The 23692-nt window shown below is 33.4% G+C and overlaps 2 protein-coding genes across 5 annotated transcripts in view; one reads left to right on the top strand and one right to left on the bottom strand.

Moving 5' to 3' along the window:
- LOC116768601 (hemicentin-2) overlaps positions 1–23692 on the bottom strand; it is a 46216-nt gene that overhangs the window by 16168 nt on the left and 6356 nt on the right. Inside the window, exons 2-3 of the mRNA XM_032659347.2 lie at positions 1440–1620; positions 567–827 (exon numbers count right to left, since the gene is read on the bottom strand). Of these exons, the coding sequence (XP_032515238.2) occupies positions 567–827; positions 1440–1620 (442 nt within the window). The remainder of the gene's footprint in view (positions 1–566; positions 828–1439; positions 1621–23692) is intronic.
- Positions 3839–23692, top strand: part of LOC116768602 (carboxylic ester hydrolase-like) — a 50607-nt gene continuing 30753 nt past the window's right edge. For 2 of the 4 annotated variants that reach the window (XM_032659355.2, XM_061526636.1), the window contains exon 1: positions 3840–4042. Coding sequence is in view for 1 of the 4 variants with exons in the window: in XM_061526630.1 (XP_061382614.1) it covers positions 3908–3941 (34 nt within the window). In the remaining 3 variants the exon portion in view is untranslated. Of the gene's footprint in view, positions 4043–23692 lie in introns of all 4 variants that reach the window. The other 2 variants (XM_061526626.1, XM_061526630.1) reach the window with 2 other exon arrangements.

Genomic DNA, 23692 nt, shown 5'->3' with positions numbered 1-23692 from the left:
TTAATTTTTAAAAACTACATAAATTTTATATAAAAAATTTAGACGACGTACGATTTTAATATTATTGAAATATTGAACACTAAATTCATATCCCTCACAATACCAGGAAACCTTCGGTATGAAAATATACTCCCTTTCTATGCTATATGTTTAGAATTGACGCGAATTAAATTTATATGAAACTCTAATATAGAAACAAATTTTTTTATCAATTTTCTGTTAGGATTTTCTATTTATAAAGAGAGTGTTGACATGTTTTATATAACACATACAATTCCGATAAGTTTCATCTCGTTCTTGGTAAATCCAACAATAAAGGAAACTAACTATTTGAAGTAGGATTTAAGTTAAAATATCACCAGTGTTCATTGATTACTAACTCCCTTTAAACTTGTTCCAATGTACAAATACTTCCGAACACCGATGTAATATTCTCAACATAATAAATTTATAAAAGAACTCTTTTATTGAACTACGGTCAGGTTTTTATTATAATTCTATCGTTTTAAACATGGCACGAATAATGTTAACACATGAATATTTTATTGTGACGTAATTAAACTCACTTTATATACGGACTGGGGGATCCGCCGGTGCTGGAGCATGTCAGGTTGAGTTGCCTGCCTTCCTGCGCTTGGGCCTGAGGTCCAGGGTTGAGGATCGGAGGCTGGGGCTGTGTGAGGACCACCAGACTGTGTCCTTGAGAATGTAACGTCCGCCCCGACCCGCCCGCCTTAACTCGACACTCGAAACGACCGTTGTCACGCTCGTATGTCACATTGGACACCAGCAAGTCGAACTTACCTTCCGATGGAGCGTAGTTTATCCTACGAAGTTAAAGTTTAAAAAAAAATCTTAGATCATTTTCAGAATTTCGTTATTGAATTAGGGAAAAAAAATTAGACTTGTGTAACTAGCTACTGCTGAAAATTCAGTTATCCGACCGATTGAGTGTCGGTTTTCACGCGCACACACAGCGAATTTAATTCATTGATCCATCCATGAAGTTACAAAGACTTTATTACTATAATATTTATAATATTAGAACAATCATACCGAAGACGATGTTAGGAGATATGTATATTTATATGTATAGCCAAAGGTTAAGGTTTAACAAATGTAATTACATGTAGCTCCACATTACTTGACTCTTTAATTAGTAACATTACTATGTGAGACCACACAGACGTTGTTATTCGGTTGGAATAATATAACAGGTACTAACACAATATAAACTGCTTTTAGATATACTAACAATATTTTTATCAATTTCACTATTTAAAAAAATAACTAGTTTTAAACACAGTCCAAAATATTTTTTTTATATAATTAATTAAGTTATAACTAGGTTAATGTATATTATGTTTCATGCTTATAGAGGATAAGGAGTGGTGATCGAGATTTTCGTATGTTTTACATCCTGTATTGGCCGTACTCACTGGTAGTTCGTCTCCAGGGGTATGTTACCGATGGCAACATTGTCATGACCGCTGGAGGTGCTCCTGACCCAGTAGTACGTGAGAGACTCTCCAGCCACGGGCTCCAGGTCGAAACGACACTGCATCGACACATCGTCACCCTCCCTAGAATCGTGCTGCTCGTCCTCGCACAGGATTGTCACTAGAGGAATAAATATTTATTATCATCTGATGGAAAATAGGAAATAATATTTCTAAGAAATAACGGTTGTTTTGTTTTTTAAGAAAATATTATAAATATCACAGACAATGATGTAGTATTAGGAACGCCAGTTTATATCTGTTTCTTAAGTGTATGGCTAAGGATGTATTTAATATTATAATCTGATTTAGTGTCATTAAATAAAATTTTCTTCGAATGCGTTTATTATTATGTATTTTTTTATGATTTACATATTTTGTTTCTAACATTAAAAGTCATAAATGAATATTGTAAAGGTAAAAGTTATAGAGTAATGGGTATAGACGGCTCTAATCAATATTTGGATGATAACAAAAAGGAACAAGCTAAAACATTTTTTTTTTTTTAAAGAATGTAATTTTTGAATCAATAAATTATATCGTTGCAGAAGAAGTCTCTCATAGAAGCTAGGACACTTACATACGAGCGTACACAGTGTCTTCATTAAAACTAATGTATCAAGGTCAGCAGAATTTTATAATGAAATATCTAAGAGGCGCTAGTCGAGTGGAACGTTTAGAACGTAGAACGTATAACGTAGTCGACTAGAAGCGGGTTCAATGACACGTGGGGTCGAGTTAGTGAGTCGTCGCACGCGCAGCCAGCCCGTGGACTGCGGACGACATGTCTTTTTATCATCATGACACATTTCGAGCGTCTTACACCGTTAAAACAACACAAAAACGACTATACAAACAGCACAATGTCCTAGTAAAGTAACCTAGAAGCTTGGAATCTTAAATGGCGACGTCCCCTCCCCCATCTTATACGCTTTTAACTCTAGAGCCTTGATCATTGTTGGCTGTGATTTTGTAATCTCTCAGTAGTTATACGAGGTTCATGCATATTCTATTCACCTTGTATACGATACAAAGTTTGAATGTTTACTGTTGTATTCCACTGGTTCAGAGATTCTTGAATTCGTTAAGAAATAGTTGATATAAATTTATTTTACTGTCTGGTAACTGACAAATGAACAGTTCAGTGATTATTTTATCGGTTTTCTTAGTATTCAATAGCATTACGACAGACCGTATCGAGAGAGTATATCAGAGAAAAAAACATTAAACGATAAGGAAATTTAAATGCTCCTTATATATTAATAGTCTAAATATGAGCTTTAAAATTTATATTGAATTGTGGAAGTAAGCACACTGATAGAATAAGATATATTGGAATTCGCAATATATACATTAATTACAAATTTCATTTGTCTTAAGAGCGCCTTTCATTATTCGTTTTATGTATTAAATATCATCTTGAGTGACAGTTTATTAATGATTGCCTTATTAACATTTTATTTAACGAAGATTAATATTTACTTCTTTTTATTCCTGTTGTTTTCATCTTCATTATTATCTTTTAACTTTCATCACCGAATAGTTTTTTCAACTACAACGTTAAAGCACAGGTATCATAAGTTTGATATTGTAAGCCATTTTTGGAATATGATATGCAACTCGATTGAGCGCTTTACCCGTTCCATTATAATTCTCAAATGACAATTAATACGTTACATTTTTTTTAATAAATAAAATTAAATTGTAATTACAGACAGTGCGTGTACACCATATATGCAAATAAACACTGCTTACGCTAATGAGATAATGACTATAATGATAATGACTATAATGATAACAAGGACTATATGATAATGACTAAGATTTTCGCCAGTTTAATTAAATTATTTAATTTTTCTAGAGTTTAATTAATTTAAAGAACGCGTAGTATATCAGAAAATATTAGTTTCATTTAACTGCTTACATTACCCGTACAATAATTAGACCTACATCATTTAAGTATTACTTATATACTTTTAATCATAAATTACGCAATGTGAATATTTATAGACATTTAATATTGTCATTAGATTCATAATTTCGTAATATAGTTTAAAGTGCCATCTATCAAAGTAAAAAGAAACATTTTCGATCGGTCGGTGCTAGCGACTGGCGCAGCTTCCCAGTCAAAAAGGCCGTAAGCACAACTATTCGGTGCACATTCCTCATACAGATATTAATAAGGACGATCTTCAAAGCTCGTTTTGTATGCAACAAAATGTGCAATTTTAAATACTGGTTCTGTAACCTTACTCGTTTAAAACGTCACAGTAACTAAGTGATGGTCAAACGAAAAGGGACTATTTAATTTGTCGGTATATAGTTATTTCGCCATTTTGTTCTGATTGCCTTTATCAGTGCAAGTGAATAAGTTTTGATTAGCGACTTGGTGAATTTATTAAAGAATTATGGAAAATTATAGCTGTGAACTCTGTGCTGGTGGTGTGTGTTTAACAAAATTTGATTCGTCGTTTAATTACGTATAAAATTAAAATAATTACATGTGGAAGGTGTGTGTCCAGTTAAAACTTAACCTAAAAAAGGTAATGTTACTTGTTATTTAAAAATACTATGATAGTTATAATAGGCTAGCAGATTGTGTACACGAATAACTTATTTAGGTCTTCTTGTTTTTTTTTTTTCAAATAATAATTATAATACGAAAGTCCGGATCTCCACCGGATATACTGATTTAAATAATTTTCATAAAGCTGCTGCGAAGCTTGAGTTAGACATTGAAAGGAACCATTTTAACGTTTGATCGATATATTATGCTTTCTAGGTTAATAAGAATTAGGTAAGTTTTTTTTTCAATCACATATTCTGGTTACCCTATCTCAAATCTCCGCGCACGCCCCCGATTACAGATTAATATCGACATTATTAATAAAAATATCGACATTCAATATTGACATGCAGTATGCACGAAACTTTGGTAAAAACGTTCATGTGCTAGATGAGACCTTCTGTCACGCCTTGACCTTCATCTTAATTCAATGAAACTTGTATTATATTTGTTTCACAGCAAAACTTCATCGAAAGCTAAACGAAAGCAAAAACAGCTGTTTTATTTATAAAAACATAAGCAAGAATTACATATCGAACAACAAATTGATTGTACATTTAATTAAAGTAATTCGAGCAATAAATTATAGTGAAAGCAATAAAATATGCTGGAAATTCAGTGTAACGAAAAGTAGTTTCATGTAAACTAAAGGAAAATGTGCTGACCCTGCTATAAGTTATGTTTGCTTGACAAAATAGAAAAAAGTTATTTTTTGTTTATGACACTAGGCTAGCCTAATTTTTATTAATTACCAATATATCAGATGACACTGACAAGTGATAATCTATGATTCTATGTCAAAATGAAATCTCTGTCAGTGGGGTTTCGATTCCCTTGCGAAAATGAATATGTGAAGCGAAATAAACGGTCTATAACCCGCCTTATCATTATATTGCATTCACTAGTAAATTTATAAGTTGGTGTTTAAAGCTTTTTGATAGTGCTACAGACATACACGCTCTAAAAGAAACTGATCCTATAGATACCCGTTTTATGGATTTTTATAAGAAACCCATGAAACAGTGACATGAAGGCGTCTTCTGTAAATTTTGTTAAAATATTATTAAACAAAAAATTTCAATCAACTGTATGATTATAATCTAGAAACTAGACTTATATTCTCAAATATACAAATTATTAAAAAAATTAAAAGAAATTTGTCTTTTAGACAAAAATTGTAGACAGTAAAATATGTTTTGAATATTTGATATGTATGTAGATACAGGAAGAGGTAGGAAGTAGAGAAGTATAATGTTTTATGCTGACATATTGAGACTAGAATCACATCTCTTTGAGTTAGCGCACACTTCGAAATAACGACTTTGACAAGCCTAATACAATTGAAACCTTCTACTTATACGGATACAAACTAAACATGAGAAAATAGATTTCCTATTTCGATACCGATAAATTTATGAAAATAGCTAGTTTTATTTATCATTTTCAAAAATTTATAATAGAAAGATGGATTGTTTTTTTTTTTTTTTTGTCGTTATTTCCGTTTCAGTGTACCTTTGTTCTCGATTCTCACACGTGGTCCGCGGTAACAATGAGGAGCCGACCGTTACAAGTGCTGTGATCACGTACTGAAGAGAGCGTGGGACCTGAACTCAGTGTCTCTGATTACAGATCACTTGCTACACATTGACATACACAACACATTATAATATAAATAGGAATTTTATTAAAAATACTCATGTATCAAATACCAAATAGTCCTAAATCAATATGTATAAAAATAACGTCTGAATGCCTTCGCGTACGGTGGCTCGGCGACATGAGGTCGTTTAAAATGCGCAATGAGTTACGGACAATGTGGAATGGCTGGGTCGAATATCACAATACGTGACAACACACGGCTTTGTAAATCACTTCATTGATTTAAATTAACAACTTCTGATACAACACAATATAATATGATACGTTTACGTCAGAGCCCACAGTATTCTGTATGAAAGGTATGTTGTATACATATAAATATATGGTGTAGATAAGATATGCTAATGAATAACTTAATTTGTTATTATTTAATAATTGAAAAGAATTAATACAGTAAGATATATTTAATCACTGAATAAAGTAGACTAATGATGAATGCAAAATTTTATGTTTTGATATGATTCTGTTTACAGAAACAATTATCTATAAAACCATGCTCATCATTAATATGTAGAATTTATTGAATTTCGAAATGTATTAGGTCCGACTGTTTGTTTGGCTTATCTCTAGAACAATGAGATTTGGCCCGGACTTTACATGAGAGTTATCTTGTGTTATATGTGGAAAAACTTATGTTATAAAAGAGCTGCCCTTGCGTCAGCTAAAAAAAAAAAAACATTTTAACTCAATAACAACCACGACAATACGACAGCTAAAGCAAAATACGTATGTTCAACTTATTTTAGACAGAATAAACGTTACTTCGTATATGAACCAAACGATAGAACTCTATCCATGAATAAGAAGCAACACGATAAAGCCAACCGACTAAATAAATCCAAAACTAACACGCTAACGCAGCTATAGCAAAACAAACCGAACATTGAAAACTACACTGCGTCGAAATCAAACGGATCCTATGCAGACTATCTGTTGGTAGGTGATGTAAACATCCGAATTTCCGGTTATGATGTACAAATCGTTACCATTATGTCGATATTTGTTCAATAAATCAACTATATTTGTCCATGACTTAGTCTCATTTCCCTCGCATTGCTACGGCTGCGGTCACCCGTTTCAACGCAAATATTTATATATTGCATGAACACGAACAGTAACAGTAGGTGTACTGATAATTTCACTACGTAGCTCTGTATTGAAAGTATAATTAAGATTTGTTTAAAATAAACAAAATTTTAGACTGTCCCCTTCAAATAGTTGAAAATGAGTAAGCGGCTTCTTATTAGATATAAAAATGCACAATATTTTTTGATTGGTCCTTTTAAGTTTGTCATAATTGGTACTATTATGAAATATATTTGTGAAAACCTACCCAATATAGTGCGATAGCTGATGTAATATAATAGACGTGTGTGTGCTTTGTGACAAACAGTTTTGTATGACGAACACAAACAGCTCACTCGTCTATACATCGAACCAATTTCCTCTGAATCAGGGAATCTCTATTTTCGTAAAGGTAGGTACATAAATAATATGCTATGTTCAATTATATGTCATTTTGAATAGTAAATAAATCAAATAGCAACTGCACAGGAGTGAAATTTCAATATATAATTTATATAATAAAATACGGAATAATCTTTATTCACGTCACTTTTATAATATAATAATATTTAAAGTAAAACGTCATCATTCTTTATACATTTGAGTGCAAGCCAAGGCTAGTATAACATTTAAATTCACCTTCCGTTCCAAAGCTGGTTATTAAATATTCAGCTTGATTTAAATATAAATAATAATCGTATAACACCGTCCATATAAAGCAAATTAAGTTAACTATTTTTAAATTAATATAACTAAATAAACCTAAATTCTAGACACTTATTAATTAGTATAAACTTTGAATAGATCAGCCGCTGGGCTAACGATCTGGCGGGTTTCGTAATTGGAACGAAACGTATTAAGGATCATTGTGAAGTCGAGTTAAATCAAAGTAAGAGTTATTTTATTTATTGTATTTTATACTTCGTCATAAGGTGAAGAAAACGCTCTACTTTAAATAAATGTAATTTGCAAAAAAATAATACATTTATACAATATATAATTCATTTAATAAAATATGGCATTTCAAAATAACCAAATGTGTAAACAAAATTGGACAGGTTTTTTAAAATATAATAAAACCTCACTAAAAATATCTTTCGATCCATAAGTCCACAGAGCATACTGATGTAAAAATGGCGTCCAAAAGCAACTAAGTCGGGTTTCGAATGCTACTTTTTCATCCACACAGAACAGGTATTTTTATTGTCAATTGAGCTCCAGCTTACACCTGCAACTCGAGTTGCCTTTCTGTTCCGATCCCTTGCTTTTAGACCAGCTTGTAACGATCGAGTAGAAAATACATATTTAAAATTAATTACTAGCTACATTACAATCTACTTAGATTTAAAATTTTCGGTAATTTTCGAGTATATATATGTATAATATAAAAGGAAACGAATAATTTAACGCTTCGTTTCCAACGTTTTTATTCAATTGAATACCAATAATAATGTTCATCGAAAGTAGGAATTAAATATTTTCCTTTGTGTGTTCGTTAAATATAAACCTATGAGTTACATTTTCTTTCGTTTCACACGGAAAGATTTATCTGGGAATAAAATTATCATTTAATTTTTATTAAATTTTATTACCAGAAAATTTGTTTCAGCGTTTATTATAGGTACGAACGAAAAATTGTATTATGTTTTTTTTAAATACCTTTTTTCAGCCATAATATATTTTTTTGCAAAATTAATTGACGTTAACCATAATATTTATTTTAATATCGTGGCAATTTTATAAATTGAAAATGAATCAGAACTGTAAGGAAGGACATTTTGTTATGGAAGCAGCGTTTTTTTTTTGTCCGCAATATAAACTATTTCAAATTCTTAAAAGATCTTATAAGTCTAGATACTGTTTGTTTTATTAAATAATTAAGTATATAAAGTCTTGTTTGTTTCTGAGGGAGTACTGAGAAAATTTAATGTAGTTTATTTAACTGAAATATCAAGAATTCCTCTCGAAAAATAGTACAGTATTATGTTATTGTTTGTATTATATTAATAATTCAATGAATAGGTCCAAGAGGCTTGAAGGATCTCCTTGAAATGTAATAAATTTTCAATGAATTTCGGGTACATATATTATTTTGATAATGTATTAACATGTGTTTCCCACTTATCCTTACATTTTTCTTCGAAACACACACATACATATACACCCAAACGCACACGCACACACAAGCACACATGTCATTGCTGCATTGCTACAAAAAGACTAAATTGAGGTAATATAAATTTTGAGACAAGCTTCTGTTTCATATTATTTATTTTAGTGATTCATGTTTATATAAGTTTTGATAATAAATATTTTTACAAATGCTTTGAGCTTTGAGGCTAGATTATATGTTATAAGGGATTTTTTGTTAACCTCAGCAAAAACATCTACATAATATCATATACGCATGATGACAAAATTTGAAATTTTTTTGTGTGATGAATGTATACGTCTATTTTATAAGAAATTTTAAGAAAATGCCAATTTTTTTTTAACAAATAAACGCATTTTTCTCTGTCCATTTTTAATCCGGCGCGAAAACGCTTGTCAGTGTCATGGCGTCGCTTGTGACGTCACATCTAAATAAATAAGAAGCAAGTACGCTGCGCTCGTTTCAAAATTACGTTATTTTATGTTATTTTACATGAACTCGAAAGTGTATAAGTTGTTTGGGGTGTCCCAGTGTGAGAACACTTCCTTAAAAACTCCAGATAAGTTATTTGTGTACGTTCCACACAATTAAACAATACGAAACGAGTGGTTTTAACTTGCAAGGCGGGATTCAAAAACAATATTGCTCAGTTCTACTACCTATATTTTAGTGAAGATCACTTTGATGTAAGATTTTACATTGTTCTCTAGATTCTAGTATTTTAAAGCGCGTTGCAATAATAGAAGTCACGGTTCCTTTTGAAACCAACATCCCCAAAGACCATACTATCAAGGTCAACAAGTATTACGAGCTAACTAACGAACTCGCTAAGAATAGGTTCGTTGTAAATTTGTACGCGGTAGAAGTAGGAGCGAGAGGTAAAACAGCCAAATCTCTCTACAACCTGCTAAAAGACTTGGGCCTGTCAAGAACTAACATCAGTTCATTCTTGGAACGTGCGTCGGAGGCAGCCCTAGTAAGTGCGTTTCAAATTTGGTTAGGGAGTGAGAGGAGCTTGGACGGTGGAGGTGAGCGTTTAACGCGTGTTAGATAGGGGCCCATTAACCTACACCTGGGTCGCAAGTCCCAGGCACTGTTGAAGCTTCTCTCCCTGCAACGCGATGGACCCGGCACCCGTACGGTGAATCCATTGAATGCTAAGAGATTTCACCTCGATCTTCACGAAAAGATTTATTGACAAATATTCTTAAAACTAAAAAATTCGACAGTTTTTTCATATTAATTTCCAAGAAAAGTGAAATGTCATATAAAACAAAATACGAATTTCTGAATAATATTAATAAATACATGAACGAACAAAATGTTACCCGTGTACAATAATAAAAATTGAATTTTAAATATGTACTTATATACAGAATATTATTTATAATTCGATACGACTTCATATATAATTAAATAACGGGGAACGTTTGACAAGAAATGATGATAGATAAATTAGATACATATTCTATTGTTATGTTATGTAGCATATTCAAATTTCAGTTGCCAAATAGAAGAAAACGAACATCAGATACCACAGAAGACCATATATTATAATAGTTTTAATTATTTTATATACTTACGTGATAGTTTTAACATTTATAAATTTTGCTGAAAACAAATCTATATTTGATGCCAGAAACTCCCCCCAGCATTATTATGACGATTCTAGGTAAATTAGTTTTCAATGCCTCGATTAGACAAAAAAGTTTTTAATGCCTCGACTTAGAAATGACGTTATGCGCTTTGTATGGTGTTCAAGACATCATGGCGGATTACCTTATCTAGTAGTTTTATTTAATAAAAATAAATATTAATAAAGAAAAAAATGCTCGTTTTATATTCCAAGCTTCAAGTTTAATTTAGTAAATACAGTATTTTAGCAATATTTAAGTAATGCCATCATGCCTATTGCAACGTCATTTTTTATCTGTAAGTCTCCATATTCTCTCTGATGACAAGTTATATTAATTAAATAATTTAAACAACCGTTTCGCGTTATTGGTTTTGTAGTTTGTTAGACCTAATTCAGACATGGCGTTGTGATTAAGGTGAAAGTGCCGGCACAATTACATTTTATGAGGTTGAGTTATAATTTAAGCAACAAAGTCTGTAACGAACATTCATAACAAAGATTTAAGATTAAATGAGAGCGTGTTATTAAATAATAAGTTTGAAAATGCTCAACATTTGCTGTTCTACCGCAAGAAAGTTTAAGGATTATGTTAAGGTGATATGCAAATCATCTAATTTTCGCCTCCTCGGTGAATATAAAAATATTTTAACTTACCTTGATATTTATATTGTACTCTGAGAAAGGTTATGGATATGACTTTTCTAACAGATTTTCTTATAAAAAAGATATTCATTAGCACTGCAATAAACCAAAACTAAGTAATTTTTTATAATTTCTTAATAAGTATATAGATTCAGTTACTATTGCTTAGCAGGGAGAAAAATACAATTTTATTTATTGTTATACATGATTAAACTAACTAACTAACTAAACTGAAATAAAGCGCCCCACTACTGCATTTACACCCACAAAAAAAATGGACGCAATACACACAAAATTGCAATTGTGATTGGTCATTCAGTCGTCAGTTCGCCACAGACGTAGGAGCTCGCATCATTCGATCGCAAAAGTACCGTCAGCATGTCAACTAAAAAGCATCTTCGGATTCAAGTAAATAAAATATAAATTAATATTATTTAAAATTCCAAAATAAGCAAACTATATCATTAGTTGTTATTTATGGAGGATCAATTTATAGAACTACATTTTTTTTAATAGGAAAAAATAGCAAAAGTTTACCAGCGACTGAAATGCTAGATGACTGCTCAAGCCGTTGGTGTCAGTGACTCCATGATTACCCGACTTTTGCAAAACAAAATAGAAAAGAAATGTTTTTCATAACTGAAGTTAATTTTTAATTCAAATTATTATTTATTGTCATATAAATCTATTTTTAACTGTAATATAAACCTATTTCTAATTGTAATATAAAACTAAATTGAACAGTAGCATAAATAATTCAAACAAGAATTTCAAAGCTTAGAAAAACTTCCAATTCATTAATTAAAAATATACTAATTAAATCTTTGAATTCCATTTCTTTGTAGACCGTAGTTGCTTAAAAGTGTTATTTTTACAGTTAGCTATCCAAGTTGGACAGGCCAACTAATCATAATTGTCTAATCAGCGAGTAAGCGGACGTCTTTTTTCATACAATGCGCTAACGCTACTCCAAGCATTTAACCTTATCGGAGTTATCACGGCACTAGTCCACCGTAGGTTTGCATGCAAGTCACAGTTCAAGAAACAGTTGACGCTACCACACATACAATCTTTTATCATCAATATTTGCACTCACACATATAAATCGAATAAAAAATAAGTGGGCGCGTCATTTTAGTTTAGACAATCACTATTTTTCTGTGTTTCTTTGTTAGCGTGTATGTCTGTACATATATTTGTTCAGGGTGTGTGAGATCGGGGCTGCATGTGTGTGTGTGTGATAGCAAGTATTTTTATTTGCGTGTAAGTTTTTACTTGTATGGACCCTCCCGGTGACGCGTAAAAGCCAAAAGGGCTACGGTTACAGACAAGTCGAAACTATAAAAAAAAACTTGCATGGCGTCCGCTCATGTTTGTATGTGTGTTGTGTGCACGTGTTCCTGTACGTACTGGCGTCTGTATCCGCGTGGAAGTGAATTAAGTCAAGAAGTTTGGTTAATCATTCTGTTTTAATATGAGTTAGGTAAATCAGTATTTTTCAAACTTTATTCTATCGTGACCCGGTAAATTTCATACTCCTCCTTTTCTTTCGCGGGGGAAACTCTATCAAGCCTGCACTCTCTGCGAGAACAGGGAACGCTGTGTGGGACAGGAACTCCGTAAAACTCCCCGGCGTACATCACCGCCTATGTGACGGTGCTGTGGGATCTTACAAGCTCTCAACACCGCCGGCGGGACACCCGCTCTACCTGCGAGCGGGCCCTACGGGTACCACCATTGTGTGCTCCGCGGAGTCGTTTTCCGACCGAAAGTCTTTTCTGTCGATCTGGTCCATGTACTTGCAAAAACACCCGTGTCCGGAGAGTACTTGCACCAAGCGAAAACTAAGGTAGACGTACTTTCTATGGAGCCACCTATTCAGGTACGGCTCGATCGCATCCAACACTCTTCGACTGGAAGCAACGGTGGCAATGCCTTGCGCCCAATTGCGGCGCAAATTTCATACTCCTCCTTCATGACCCAGTTTTTTGACAAAAATGATATCGGTATTAGGTAAAATAAAATATAAATATTGCTAATATGTATGTATTACAATACTCCATGAGAAGTATGAACCTATGTATATATATGTGAGTGAAAAGTATGAAGCTATAATATATTTTTGACCAGACCATTCAAGTCTGACAGAAAACTATGACAATTTTATCCTGAGGTGTGGTTCGACTTCAAGTCGGTTTCGATATTTATTTTTGAGAGAAACTAGTGCTGAAAACCTTACTTCACATTTATAGATTGTGACAAAAGGCATTAAAAATTTTATTGCTTCATTAGCTACAATTGGGTATCTGTGACGACAAGGTAACCGAATATTTATCGATAGTTTTCGCTTGAATATGTCCTCTAGTGCTGTCCCATAAGACAGTACAACTAACGATTAGATATTTGAATCTATCAAATTAGTTTTAGAGTCTAATTTGAATGTGAATTGGTTTCTTATCCATACTTTGTTGCTGTTAATTGACTTAAAATATTCTTTAAAATTGGTCTCCATCCTAAAAAAAACCTCTTTTATTGTAGCTGAAGTGTCATGTGGCAAGGAACTCATATTATAATCTTTTTGTAATTCTGTTAACTTAGTAAACGCTGTGTAGTTCCGTTTCAGCACGATGTTGCCACAGATAAAGTTTTTTCTTGCAGTTTCCACTTTGTATTGTACTTTAAAAACAGTTATCTTGTTGCCTTGTAATGTCTTATTTGGATTGTTTAAAAAATCAAAAATCGGAAACCTTTGCCAACCTTTGCCAACTAATTAATATCACGAAGTCTGTCCTTCACTTCATATAGTACGTCTCTAACTGCTGGGGATTTGTCTTCTAAGAACAATGCCCGTTCTGTTTTCAACGCAATAAGCCTTTTTAAAATAATCCCTCTTAATGGCCATCGCATCTCACAGTGTTAAAGAAGATGTTCGTCGTCACTTCCCATTTCTATGCACAGAGCGGAGAAAAATCTTAAATTCTGAGGACGAGATTTTATATAGTTTATGAATTTGATACACTCTTGCATTGTTGCAGTTAAAGGCAAAGGTATTTTTTGACTACCAACGCGTCTGTGAAAACTACAATGCGTCCATACACATGCTGGTTTTACGGCTTTTACCCCTGGATAAAGACCAGTACGAATGCCTGATATTGCGCATGCTACATCGCTACTCAATCCAACAAGCTTATTCCTTTCAATGTAACTCTTGATCCAATAATGATCTTCTGCTGTAGTTCTTGTTGGCAAAGTATTGCAAAACAAAAACTCTTCATGAATGGTATTTTCAAAAGTAATACCTCACGAAACATATCAGATTTAAATAATCTGATATGTCTGTATTTTCATCAACTTGTAAGGAAAAATAATGGAATATAAAGCTGTCGAATATGCCGATAGCGCGAGCCCTAGTCAGAACTTTAAGACATTTTTGACGCCTACATCTGAAAAAAGGGTTTTAAGCAACGAGGAAAAATAGAGGTATCGGTTCAAGGTTAATAATAATTACACAGAATCGATTTTAGCCTTCGCTGGCTATTTCACAATACTGACACGTAACCCAAACACTGTCAAGTACTACTGGCTGAGTGGATAAATTTTGTGAGTGGACGGATGGATTTAGACCAAAACCAATTAAATGTCACTGTCTGTGTCTCGGTAGGCGAAACACAAGATACACCTCATACGATGCGGGATTATCGTTAGACGGTCAATGCATTTCTACGGTTACAGAAAATGCACAATTTAAATTTCTCGGTCGGAAGATTGATAATATAGGTCGTGCTCCATCTTTAGAAGGTATAGTAGATAGCTATTTAAACGAAGTCAACAAGGTAGATAGCCAACAGATCAGTAACGTCAAAAAAGCTTGGATCTACGATAATTACCTAACTTCACGTTTAAATTGGCCTTTCCTCGACTATGATTTTAATAAAACCCTTTTGTCAAAGTTAGATGCAGGCGTCATAAAGATGTTGTAGTTGCAGCTGGACTCGCGCTATCGGCTGATTCATCAGCTTTATACAGGGATCGTAATATTTTTGGGATGAGTCTAAAAAGCCCATCAGAGCTCAGAGCTATAAACACCTAAGAGTTTCGAAGAGATATATCTTGGCGAATTCCTAATATGCCCTCGTTACATCACTCCCAAAAGACAAAGATGCCCCAGAGTTAGTCTTAGAGACTTCAATACCATAAACAGTTTATGATAGGAGCTCAAAGTAACAGAGTAGGATTAGGAGGTAGTAATAAAATACGAATATATTAAAGTCTTTTATTCGGCAAGACGAGAATGCTAAATATAACATTAATGCAATGATTTTAGAGATACAGAATGAGTGGTGAGACATAGAACATGTTTGCCTCCCATTTACAATAAAATAGCACACCTTAATTCATGATTTTTCTTTTTTTCTATCTTTGAAGCGAATTGGACTTTAATGATGGATACGTATGAGAAGCCATAAAAAAATCCCAGAGGATATTAGTTAGTCGACGTCCAGACCAGACCTATTTATATATTCGCGGATTTTAAAGCGCTTTCTGCAAATAGAGCTTTCGGTTACTTGGGAGACCAACATCCCCAAAAACCATGTCATCAAGGTCAATAAATATTACGAGCTCACCAACAAACTTACTAAGAATAGGTTCGTCGTAAATTTGTGCGCGGTAGAAGTGGAAGCAGGAGATATAACAGCTAAATCTTTCTACAAGCTATCAAAAGACTTGAAAAGCTTGTCCAGAACTAACACCAATTCATTCTTAGAAAGTAGTTCCAAGGCAGTTCTAGTAGTTTCGTTTTTAATTTGGTTAGGTTAAGAGAGGAGTTTGGTAGGTGGAGGTGATAGGTTGCGTTGTGGGGATAGAGCTTGATAGGGGCCTCTTAAACCTCCACCTAGATTGCAAGACCCAGGCACTGTTGAAACTCCTCTCCCTGCAACGCCATAGATCCGGGACCTGCACGGTGAATCTATTGAATGCTAAGAAGTTTCGTCTTCGTCTCGTCATTATAATACTAATACTTTGTATCAAAACGAGTAACATTACCTTTTTAAGTTAACTCTAAACAGGTAAGAAACCTTCCCTTTGTAATTATATTAATTTTATCATTAAACGACAACATTGAAAATGTACTCTTAATTAATTTTGTTAAACACATACCACCAGCACAGAGATCATAGGTCTAATTTTCCATAATTCTTTAAAATATTCACTAAGTAGCTAATGAAAACTTATACACTTTTGCCTGGTTATTCAAGCAATAAAATCGACCATCTCCTTAAACTTATTTAAAGACGCACCATTGCCTCTATAATGGTGCAACCTGGTTTTTTTTTTTTTTGGCACCCCCGTGCCGGATCGCGACCCATCTGATGGGAAACGCTGAGGTAAACCATTACCTTGCGACATTCATTTTATTGTTAAATGAAAGACCAAAGTATGTGACAAATATTCTCTTTATTAACATTATAATTTGTTTTAGAAAATGTTAGACGTTACAAAAACATTATGGCGAATATTATTTTAAGATTTGTAATATGAAACGTATCCTACTTATCTAATACATGTTAAGATGTGTGGAGAGTCACCATTCTAAGTATGTATAGTTTTGAGCTGTTCTATTGTATTTAATATAATAAAATGTTATATAAATCGGTAATATTGTTAATGTTTAGATGGCACTAAGAGAACGCTCCGTGAGCGCTGTCGTCGGCCCTTATACCTGCCAAACTGGTTCCCCCGTCCCCCATTCCGTTCCCCTCAACTCCCACTACCACTTGTGGTGAACAGTTCATATCGGGATTTCCCAAAATGCACAATCACCAGGCCTTATTGCAATATATTTATTTGATGTCATCCAAAATTTATGAGTAAAGATTTATCTTACGACATATTAACAATTCTCTTTGTTTTTTTTTATATTAAAAACAGAGTGGTAGCAGTTTCAGGGTCACCTATTATCCGTAATTTTTTTAATAAATAAAATAAACATATTTTTCATTAAATTTTTACACTACTTGTCTAAACGTTGTTTTTCTCAGAAAAAAGCCCGACACGCAGATAATCCAAGATTGAGAATCACTGGATGGTACCTTTCACTCCAAAGCTACCTGGCCAGTTCTATTGAAACTAGCAACGTGTCTGCTCTACCTGGAGCCGGCTATTGTTATTAATTATAAAAACCTCCATTGAGCATCAACTATATATATATTATAATCGTATATTTTACCTGCCCTGTTCACAACAAATGCCTTTATTGATTTTGCTAAAATTCCTAACCCCGGCTGCCAAACACGTCTCCTTTTGATATAAATAATAATGTTCATTTCATTTATTAAGCAAATTTAGCGCATTTTATGAACCTGTTACGTTATTGGATCATTGGAATAATACAAATATTTTCAAATTCATGTCAATTTAATTAACTATTGCTAACTAACTATTGCTATATAATTAGATGTGATGTTACTAGAGAAGTATGAAGAAAAAAATAATTCAAAAAATATACATTTCTAGTTCCATCACACAGATATAACTATACTTAATATAAGCCGTAAAGTTGTAAGTTATTTCGTTGTATCTTATTTTTTATCATTCACTGTAACAAAATATACACCATTTTAAGATTTAGGTATACACCGCCAACCAATGGAAGGCAAATAACAAGAGTCAACGCTTAGCTCTACACGGTTTTAAACTTAGGTGTGAAAACATTTTGTTGAGCCCCTTATCAGATGATAACCTTTAAAACAACTAAGTACCCGACTAAACAAATTTTGTCAATGTTAGCCTTCGCCTTAGATAACAATTTAAAGCACAAGTTTTATGAAAAAAACGTAAAAGATGAAATTAGGGTCAATACTGTAGAATACAGACGCCACTTCCCTGCCTGAATAATTTATTGTGCTTTGTCGTTGGTATTGAATTGTAATATATATTACGCGATAGAATAGAAGATTTACATGAGGTAAAAAAAACTGTGTACACTTAAATGAAAATAAAACTGCCACGATAAAGCCCCTTATTCAAAGGGGAGTTGGAGTTCCCCTATACTATCCAGACTGTCAGTTCACACTTACGTTTGACAGGCAAAAACTATTCTATATTTAGTTTTAGAAAATCTTTAAAAATTCACAATGATTAAAGGTTCATTAGCTCCATATTGAAAGTGTTTGTAAGCGAAGCTACTCTTATAAATAGCATACGGGTCCCGGATGTGATGAGGACGCCACATGTCAATGCATATGGCGTTTGAAGCGCTGGCTGTAAAAAAATCAGCCGATTAATCCGCTACGGAACACAAAATCCGTGAGGTTACCGTTCGAATGATTTTAAGTTGTTGCCTGTTTCGCAGAATTTTTTTCGGTAAATTTTTATAATCGAAAAGGTTTACATCGGGCTTGCTAAGGAATATTTTTTCCTTTTTGATGGAAAACAGAGTCGCCTTCCGATATACATCGTTAATAATAATATAGGACGTTATAAATATACTGACAACATCTTTTGATACAATATTAAGAAAAGAAATTCCGAATTCGCTTCCAAGAATTGAGTACACATTAATGTTCCATCAATCATTGTTAAATTTAAATAAGTTTTTAAGCATTAAAAATACGCACTATACATCAGAATTTAATGACTTATACAATCGCTAATGTTATTTGAAATATCAAATTGAGAAAGTCTCGAAAGAAGTATGCTTAATTAACATGTGCTTAGAGCATGTTGAAGCCGACATGTCATCGTATGAGTGGATGTATATATACCTACACGTTTAAGTTATGAGGACATAATACATAAACAAGTCGAGGGCTTTTAAAATATTTATGCTTACGGCTGATCACATTATATTTGACAACTGTTTTATAAAACATCTTTTTTTTTAATTACACTCGCTGTACAATTTAAAAATAACTAATTAGTATAAACACAGAATGGATAAAAAATTAATTGAATTTTTACGTCGTGTGTAAAATTTGGAGATCGCTTTAAAAATATACATGACTGGCACCCTGTATACAATACATGCCGTTATATTAAAGATAAGCTGTTACTAAAAACCTTGACATAACGAATATGCAAAACACTCCGCTTAATTTGTACCAAGACGATTGAATTGGTCTTGTCCTTAATAAAAATAATCTAAGACATGAAATACAAAAAAGTCATAAATTCATTATAAGCTAAATATAATCAGATAATAAACACAGCAAAAGTCATTTATTTTCTTTGTCTATTAATACGTAACCTTTTTTACCGTACTTCGTTACATTAAAGTAAGTGCCAAGTGGAGAACGTGTAGTGAGGGAGACAGCAATACCTACGTGTTCATTGTTTACTGTTCGTGTAACCACCGTGGTATTTGTTCGACTGAGAACCAGTTCCCATCGACTTCATCTAACCGCCGCGATTAGGCCCGCCAGCGCATATACATTTAGTCCACGGACCACGAAGTAACACACTCCCCCCCCCCTCACCACATAAGACTCTCCCCCCTACCTCCTATACTATGTCTTATGTTTTTGCTTGTGAATTGTGATTCATAATTACACGTACAACGTCGAACAATCAGCGGATGTCTTAAATGACAATACATACTGTTCTTAAGTTGCGCTTTCCCACTCTCGTATTCACACAACAATTTACATTTTTATTATAATATGATTTCGTGTTTATCATCTTTTAGAAGATTTAGAATTATAAAACATAATTTCAACGGTGACATTTAACATTTTATTATTACTATCCGTATTTATTATCAGAGTAAAAGACTTTATCGTAAAAAGAATTCTCTACCTTATGAATTCACAGTTGAACCTTCTGCTGAAATAAAAGTTAAATATTTTTATACCATCAAAATCAACGGACCTATGAAATATATCATTGATATTTGTGGTTAATTCTCATGTGAATATTGCAAACAACATAATTATATATTTTTTATACGACAATCGATTAATAATATAAAAAAAGTTTTATTTAATGGACTATGTAAAAACCCAAAAAGCAAAAAAATCCTTTTCGATAAGAACGTTTTTTAAGAGCTTCATAAAAATGAGATCTAAGACTTTCGCGAGTTTTATTCATTTAAAAGCTTCATAAAAATTTCGTCAGTTCGAGGAGTTGGAGCGTGCTTGGATGAATATAGTTTTTTTTTTAATTCAAAACCGCTTTCCGAAGAGATACCATTACCAACACACCTGCCTCCAAACTGGTTGTGTTCAAAATAATTTCACTCTCCGAACGCCACGGCTGCATCTTATAATATCTGAGACTCTTAACTACATACCGAAATATATTACTACTAATTCACTTTTATAATTACAATTTTAGTGATTATATATAATTGATAGATGGATGGGTGGATTGAGGAATGGATAAAGTAAGAAGGCTAAAGATACGGATATATTTAAGTCTTTTATTCGGAAAGACGAAAATGCTAAATATAAGATGCAAGCGATGAGTCTAGAAATACAGAATGTGTGGTTACATTTAGGAGATTTTTCATCCCATTAGCAATAAAATGGACCACCTTAATTCATGATTGGTCGCAAGCGCTGCTGAAATTTTATCTCGATGCATTCCCGGTGCATCTCCCAAATGAGAGTAATTTAGTAAGATGGTTTAAAGGTACTGAAAAAACTGCGGGAAAACAGTTGGAACTGTTAAGCATTTTGTGGTGGGATGTAAGGTACTCCTGGATAGAGGTCAATATTTGCTTCGTCACGATAGGGTTCTGGAAATCAAACGCGAAGCGGTTAGTCTGTAGGTAGCCAGAGCGCAAAAAGAAATAACCACAAACGAGCTATCAGTATGTTTTGTGAGAGAAGGCACCAGAGCTATAAAATAAAACGTCAAGCCTTACTCAATCCTTAAAGAGGCTTCGGAGTGGACTATGATGATGTATATATCGGCGCTATCAGCATTAATGACAGATGCAACATGAAAATAACTTGAGGCTGTCAGCAATTATTATAAAAACTTATTGGTATTCATAATTATAGTTAAAAGTAAAACGAAATCAAAGACTGTTTAAAAGGAGAAAATAACTATGTTCTAATTTTGGTATAAATACGACGTCCGACAGCAGAGTTCAGTGAGAGTGGACCATTGAAGAATGTGACTATGAAGAATCTTCGAGAAATACAAGAAAATTTAAAAGAATTGAAGTTTCATTTTAAAATATCATGGAAGGTACTGGAAAAAGGGACATTAGTGACGTCAGTGAGGCTGGCGCCTCTTTCTCTCTCTTTAAACAACGAATTTGTATTAAATACGATATATACATATGAGAAACTATAAAGTCCCAGAGCACATTTGTAGGTCGGCGTCCAGACTAGACAAATTTTAATAACAGGTTCTTACGAAATTTGTACGGAGAAGAAGTGGAAACGAGAGGTGTAAAGGCTAGATCTCTCTAAAACCTACTAAAGGACTTGGGCCTGTTCAGAACTAACATCAATTCGTTCTTAGAACTTACTTCGAAGGGGCTCTAGTAGGTTCGTTTTGAATTTGGTTGGGTAGAGAAAGGAGCTTGGACGGTGGAGGACAGCGTTTAAGGCACTCTAGGTAGGGGCCCCATAAACCTACACCTAGATCGCAAGTCCTGGGCCTGTTGAAGCTCCTCTCCCTGCATCGCGATGGACCCGACACCCGCACGGTGAATCCATGAAATGCTGAGAAGTTTCGTCTCAATAATTATGTAGGTAATTTAATAACTCTCGAACAAATGTGTAAACACTTTACCTACTTAAATACGAGTATTTGATATGGTGAAAGTTGTATTAAAAACTCTCAAAGTTTTATGAAAAGAACCGGTAATTTAATTGGCGTCCTCGATATGAGAAACATAGTATTTTCTATTATCGAAATTCGATAACTTATAGTTGTTAGTCCAACAGGAACTTAAGTTCATCTTAATGAGATCTAAGACTTTCGCGAGTATTCATTTAAATGAAAGTAATATTTTTTCGGTTTATACAACGCGATATGAAAAACATCTCGTCTGCCCATGAACACGGTTACTGAAAAGTAGTTGAAACGTCGGGAGTATGTAGTTTTTAAAATAATAAAATACGCGTAGTATATTCCGAAAAAATATTCGTTTCATTTAAGTTTATCTTTCATTAGTACTATTGCCCCTTATATTTGAAGATAACTATTTCTTCAACATTACCAATTTTATTATTGTTATGCAAACAGACTATATAAATAAGACAGTGGATGTCTGCAGTTTTAAGCGCTTCATGTCGTAACTACGGGATAGATTTCAATTTAATTTTCAATTAAGTTTTTGTAAGCCTCTTGGCACTCATTCAAACATTGCGAGTGAAGTTATTAAAGTTTCAGGACACAACGATTTTTATAAGTAAAACGTGTTCAGTGATACTTGATTTTTTGCACCAACGATAACTTTATTTACATCAAACAACGCGGGCCAAGTCATGGCGAGCGACTTTTTATAAAATTTATTTCGACATTAACGACACCCCTATGTCTTCCACAATCATTCAAATATTTTATTGACTCAAAATCTCATTAGCAAATTTTTTAAGAAGGTTAGTTATATATTAGAAATTGCTGCCACCGTGTTCTGCAGATTCTAGCTGTGGGATGACTCGAGCAAAGAAGCACAGCCTTACGTTTGGTTAAAGAGATGGCACTTTTTAATAGTTTCTCTTTCATAAACATTGTCACGTATGAACGTGTCTGATTGAGTTAGAACCGCGACATACTTCGTATTCGTATGATACAAACTTGTACTATAGTTATTGGTAGGACGTGAGGTGCTTAAAAAGTGGTTTTAAAACTACACCTAAAAAACAGTACCCTGCACAAGAAATTGACGTGTTTTTGCGAGGTTTGAAGTAGTTTATAAGTCTACCCTGGTTTTAATTCGTGGATCATATAATTCCTCAGCCTTCGTAGCGAAATATTGGGCTTTGATCTCTTTAACAGCGGTGCTGAAACATGATGGGTGAAAGCTGGATTTGAATACAGTAAGTGATTGCTTTAGAGGACTACTGCAGGATAAGTGTTTGTGATTGACAGATTTTAGTATCGTATCCTGGTATAGTTGGTGTCCTGGTTGCTGAAACTGACGCACCATCCAAAACTGTCTTGAGATTTTTTACGGTCTGAATACGCAAAAAATTTTTTATAAAAAAACTTATGGGTACTATAACTAAGCCTACATTGCGATGCTTTCAATAAAAAAAAAAAAATTCTTAAGATTATAATGAGATTCTAATTAACCCACTTAAATCAGGACACGATAGCTTAATTAGTCAAATGACTAGGACGTCATATCCCGGAAGTCGCAGGTGCGATTCCCGCTCGTATCGAATCGAATGCTACTTTTGAATGACAAATTCAAATAGCTTTTGACATATGCAGAAGTACATTCAGCTGACGGAGAAATTTACAACCCAACCATGAATACTTAGTTACTCTCTTTGGGTAGTCTCTAAGAG

The sequence above is a fragment of the Danaus plexippus genome, chromosome 4 (assembly GCF_018135715.1).
Source record: "Danaus plexippus chromosome 4, MEX_DaPlex, whole genome shotgun sequence".
In the NCBI taxonomy this organism is placed as follows: Eukaryota; Metazoa; Arthropoda; class Insecta; order Lepidoptera; family Nymphalidae; genus Danaus; species Danaus plexippus.
The sequence above is the reverse complement of the archived record's forward strand: the minus strand, read 5'-3'. Positions and strand labels throughout refer to the sequence as shown.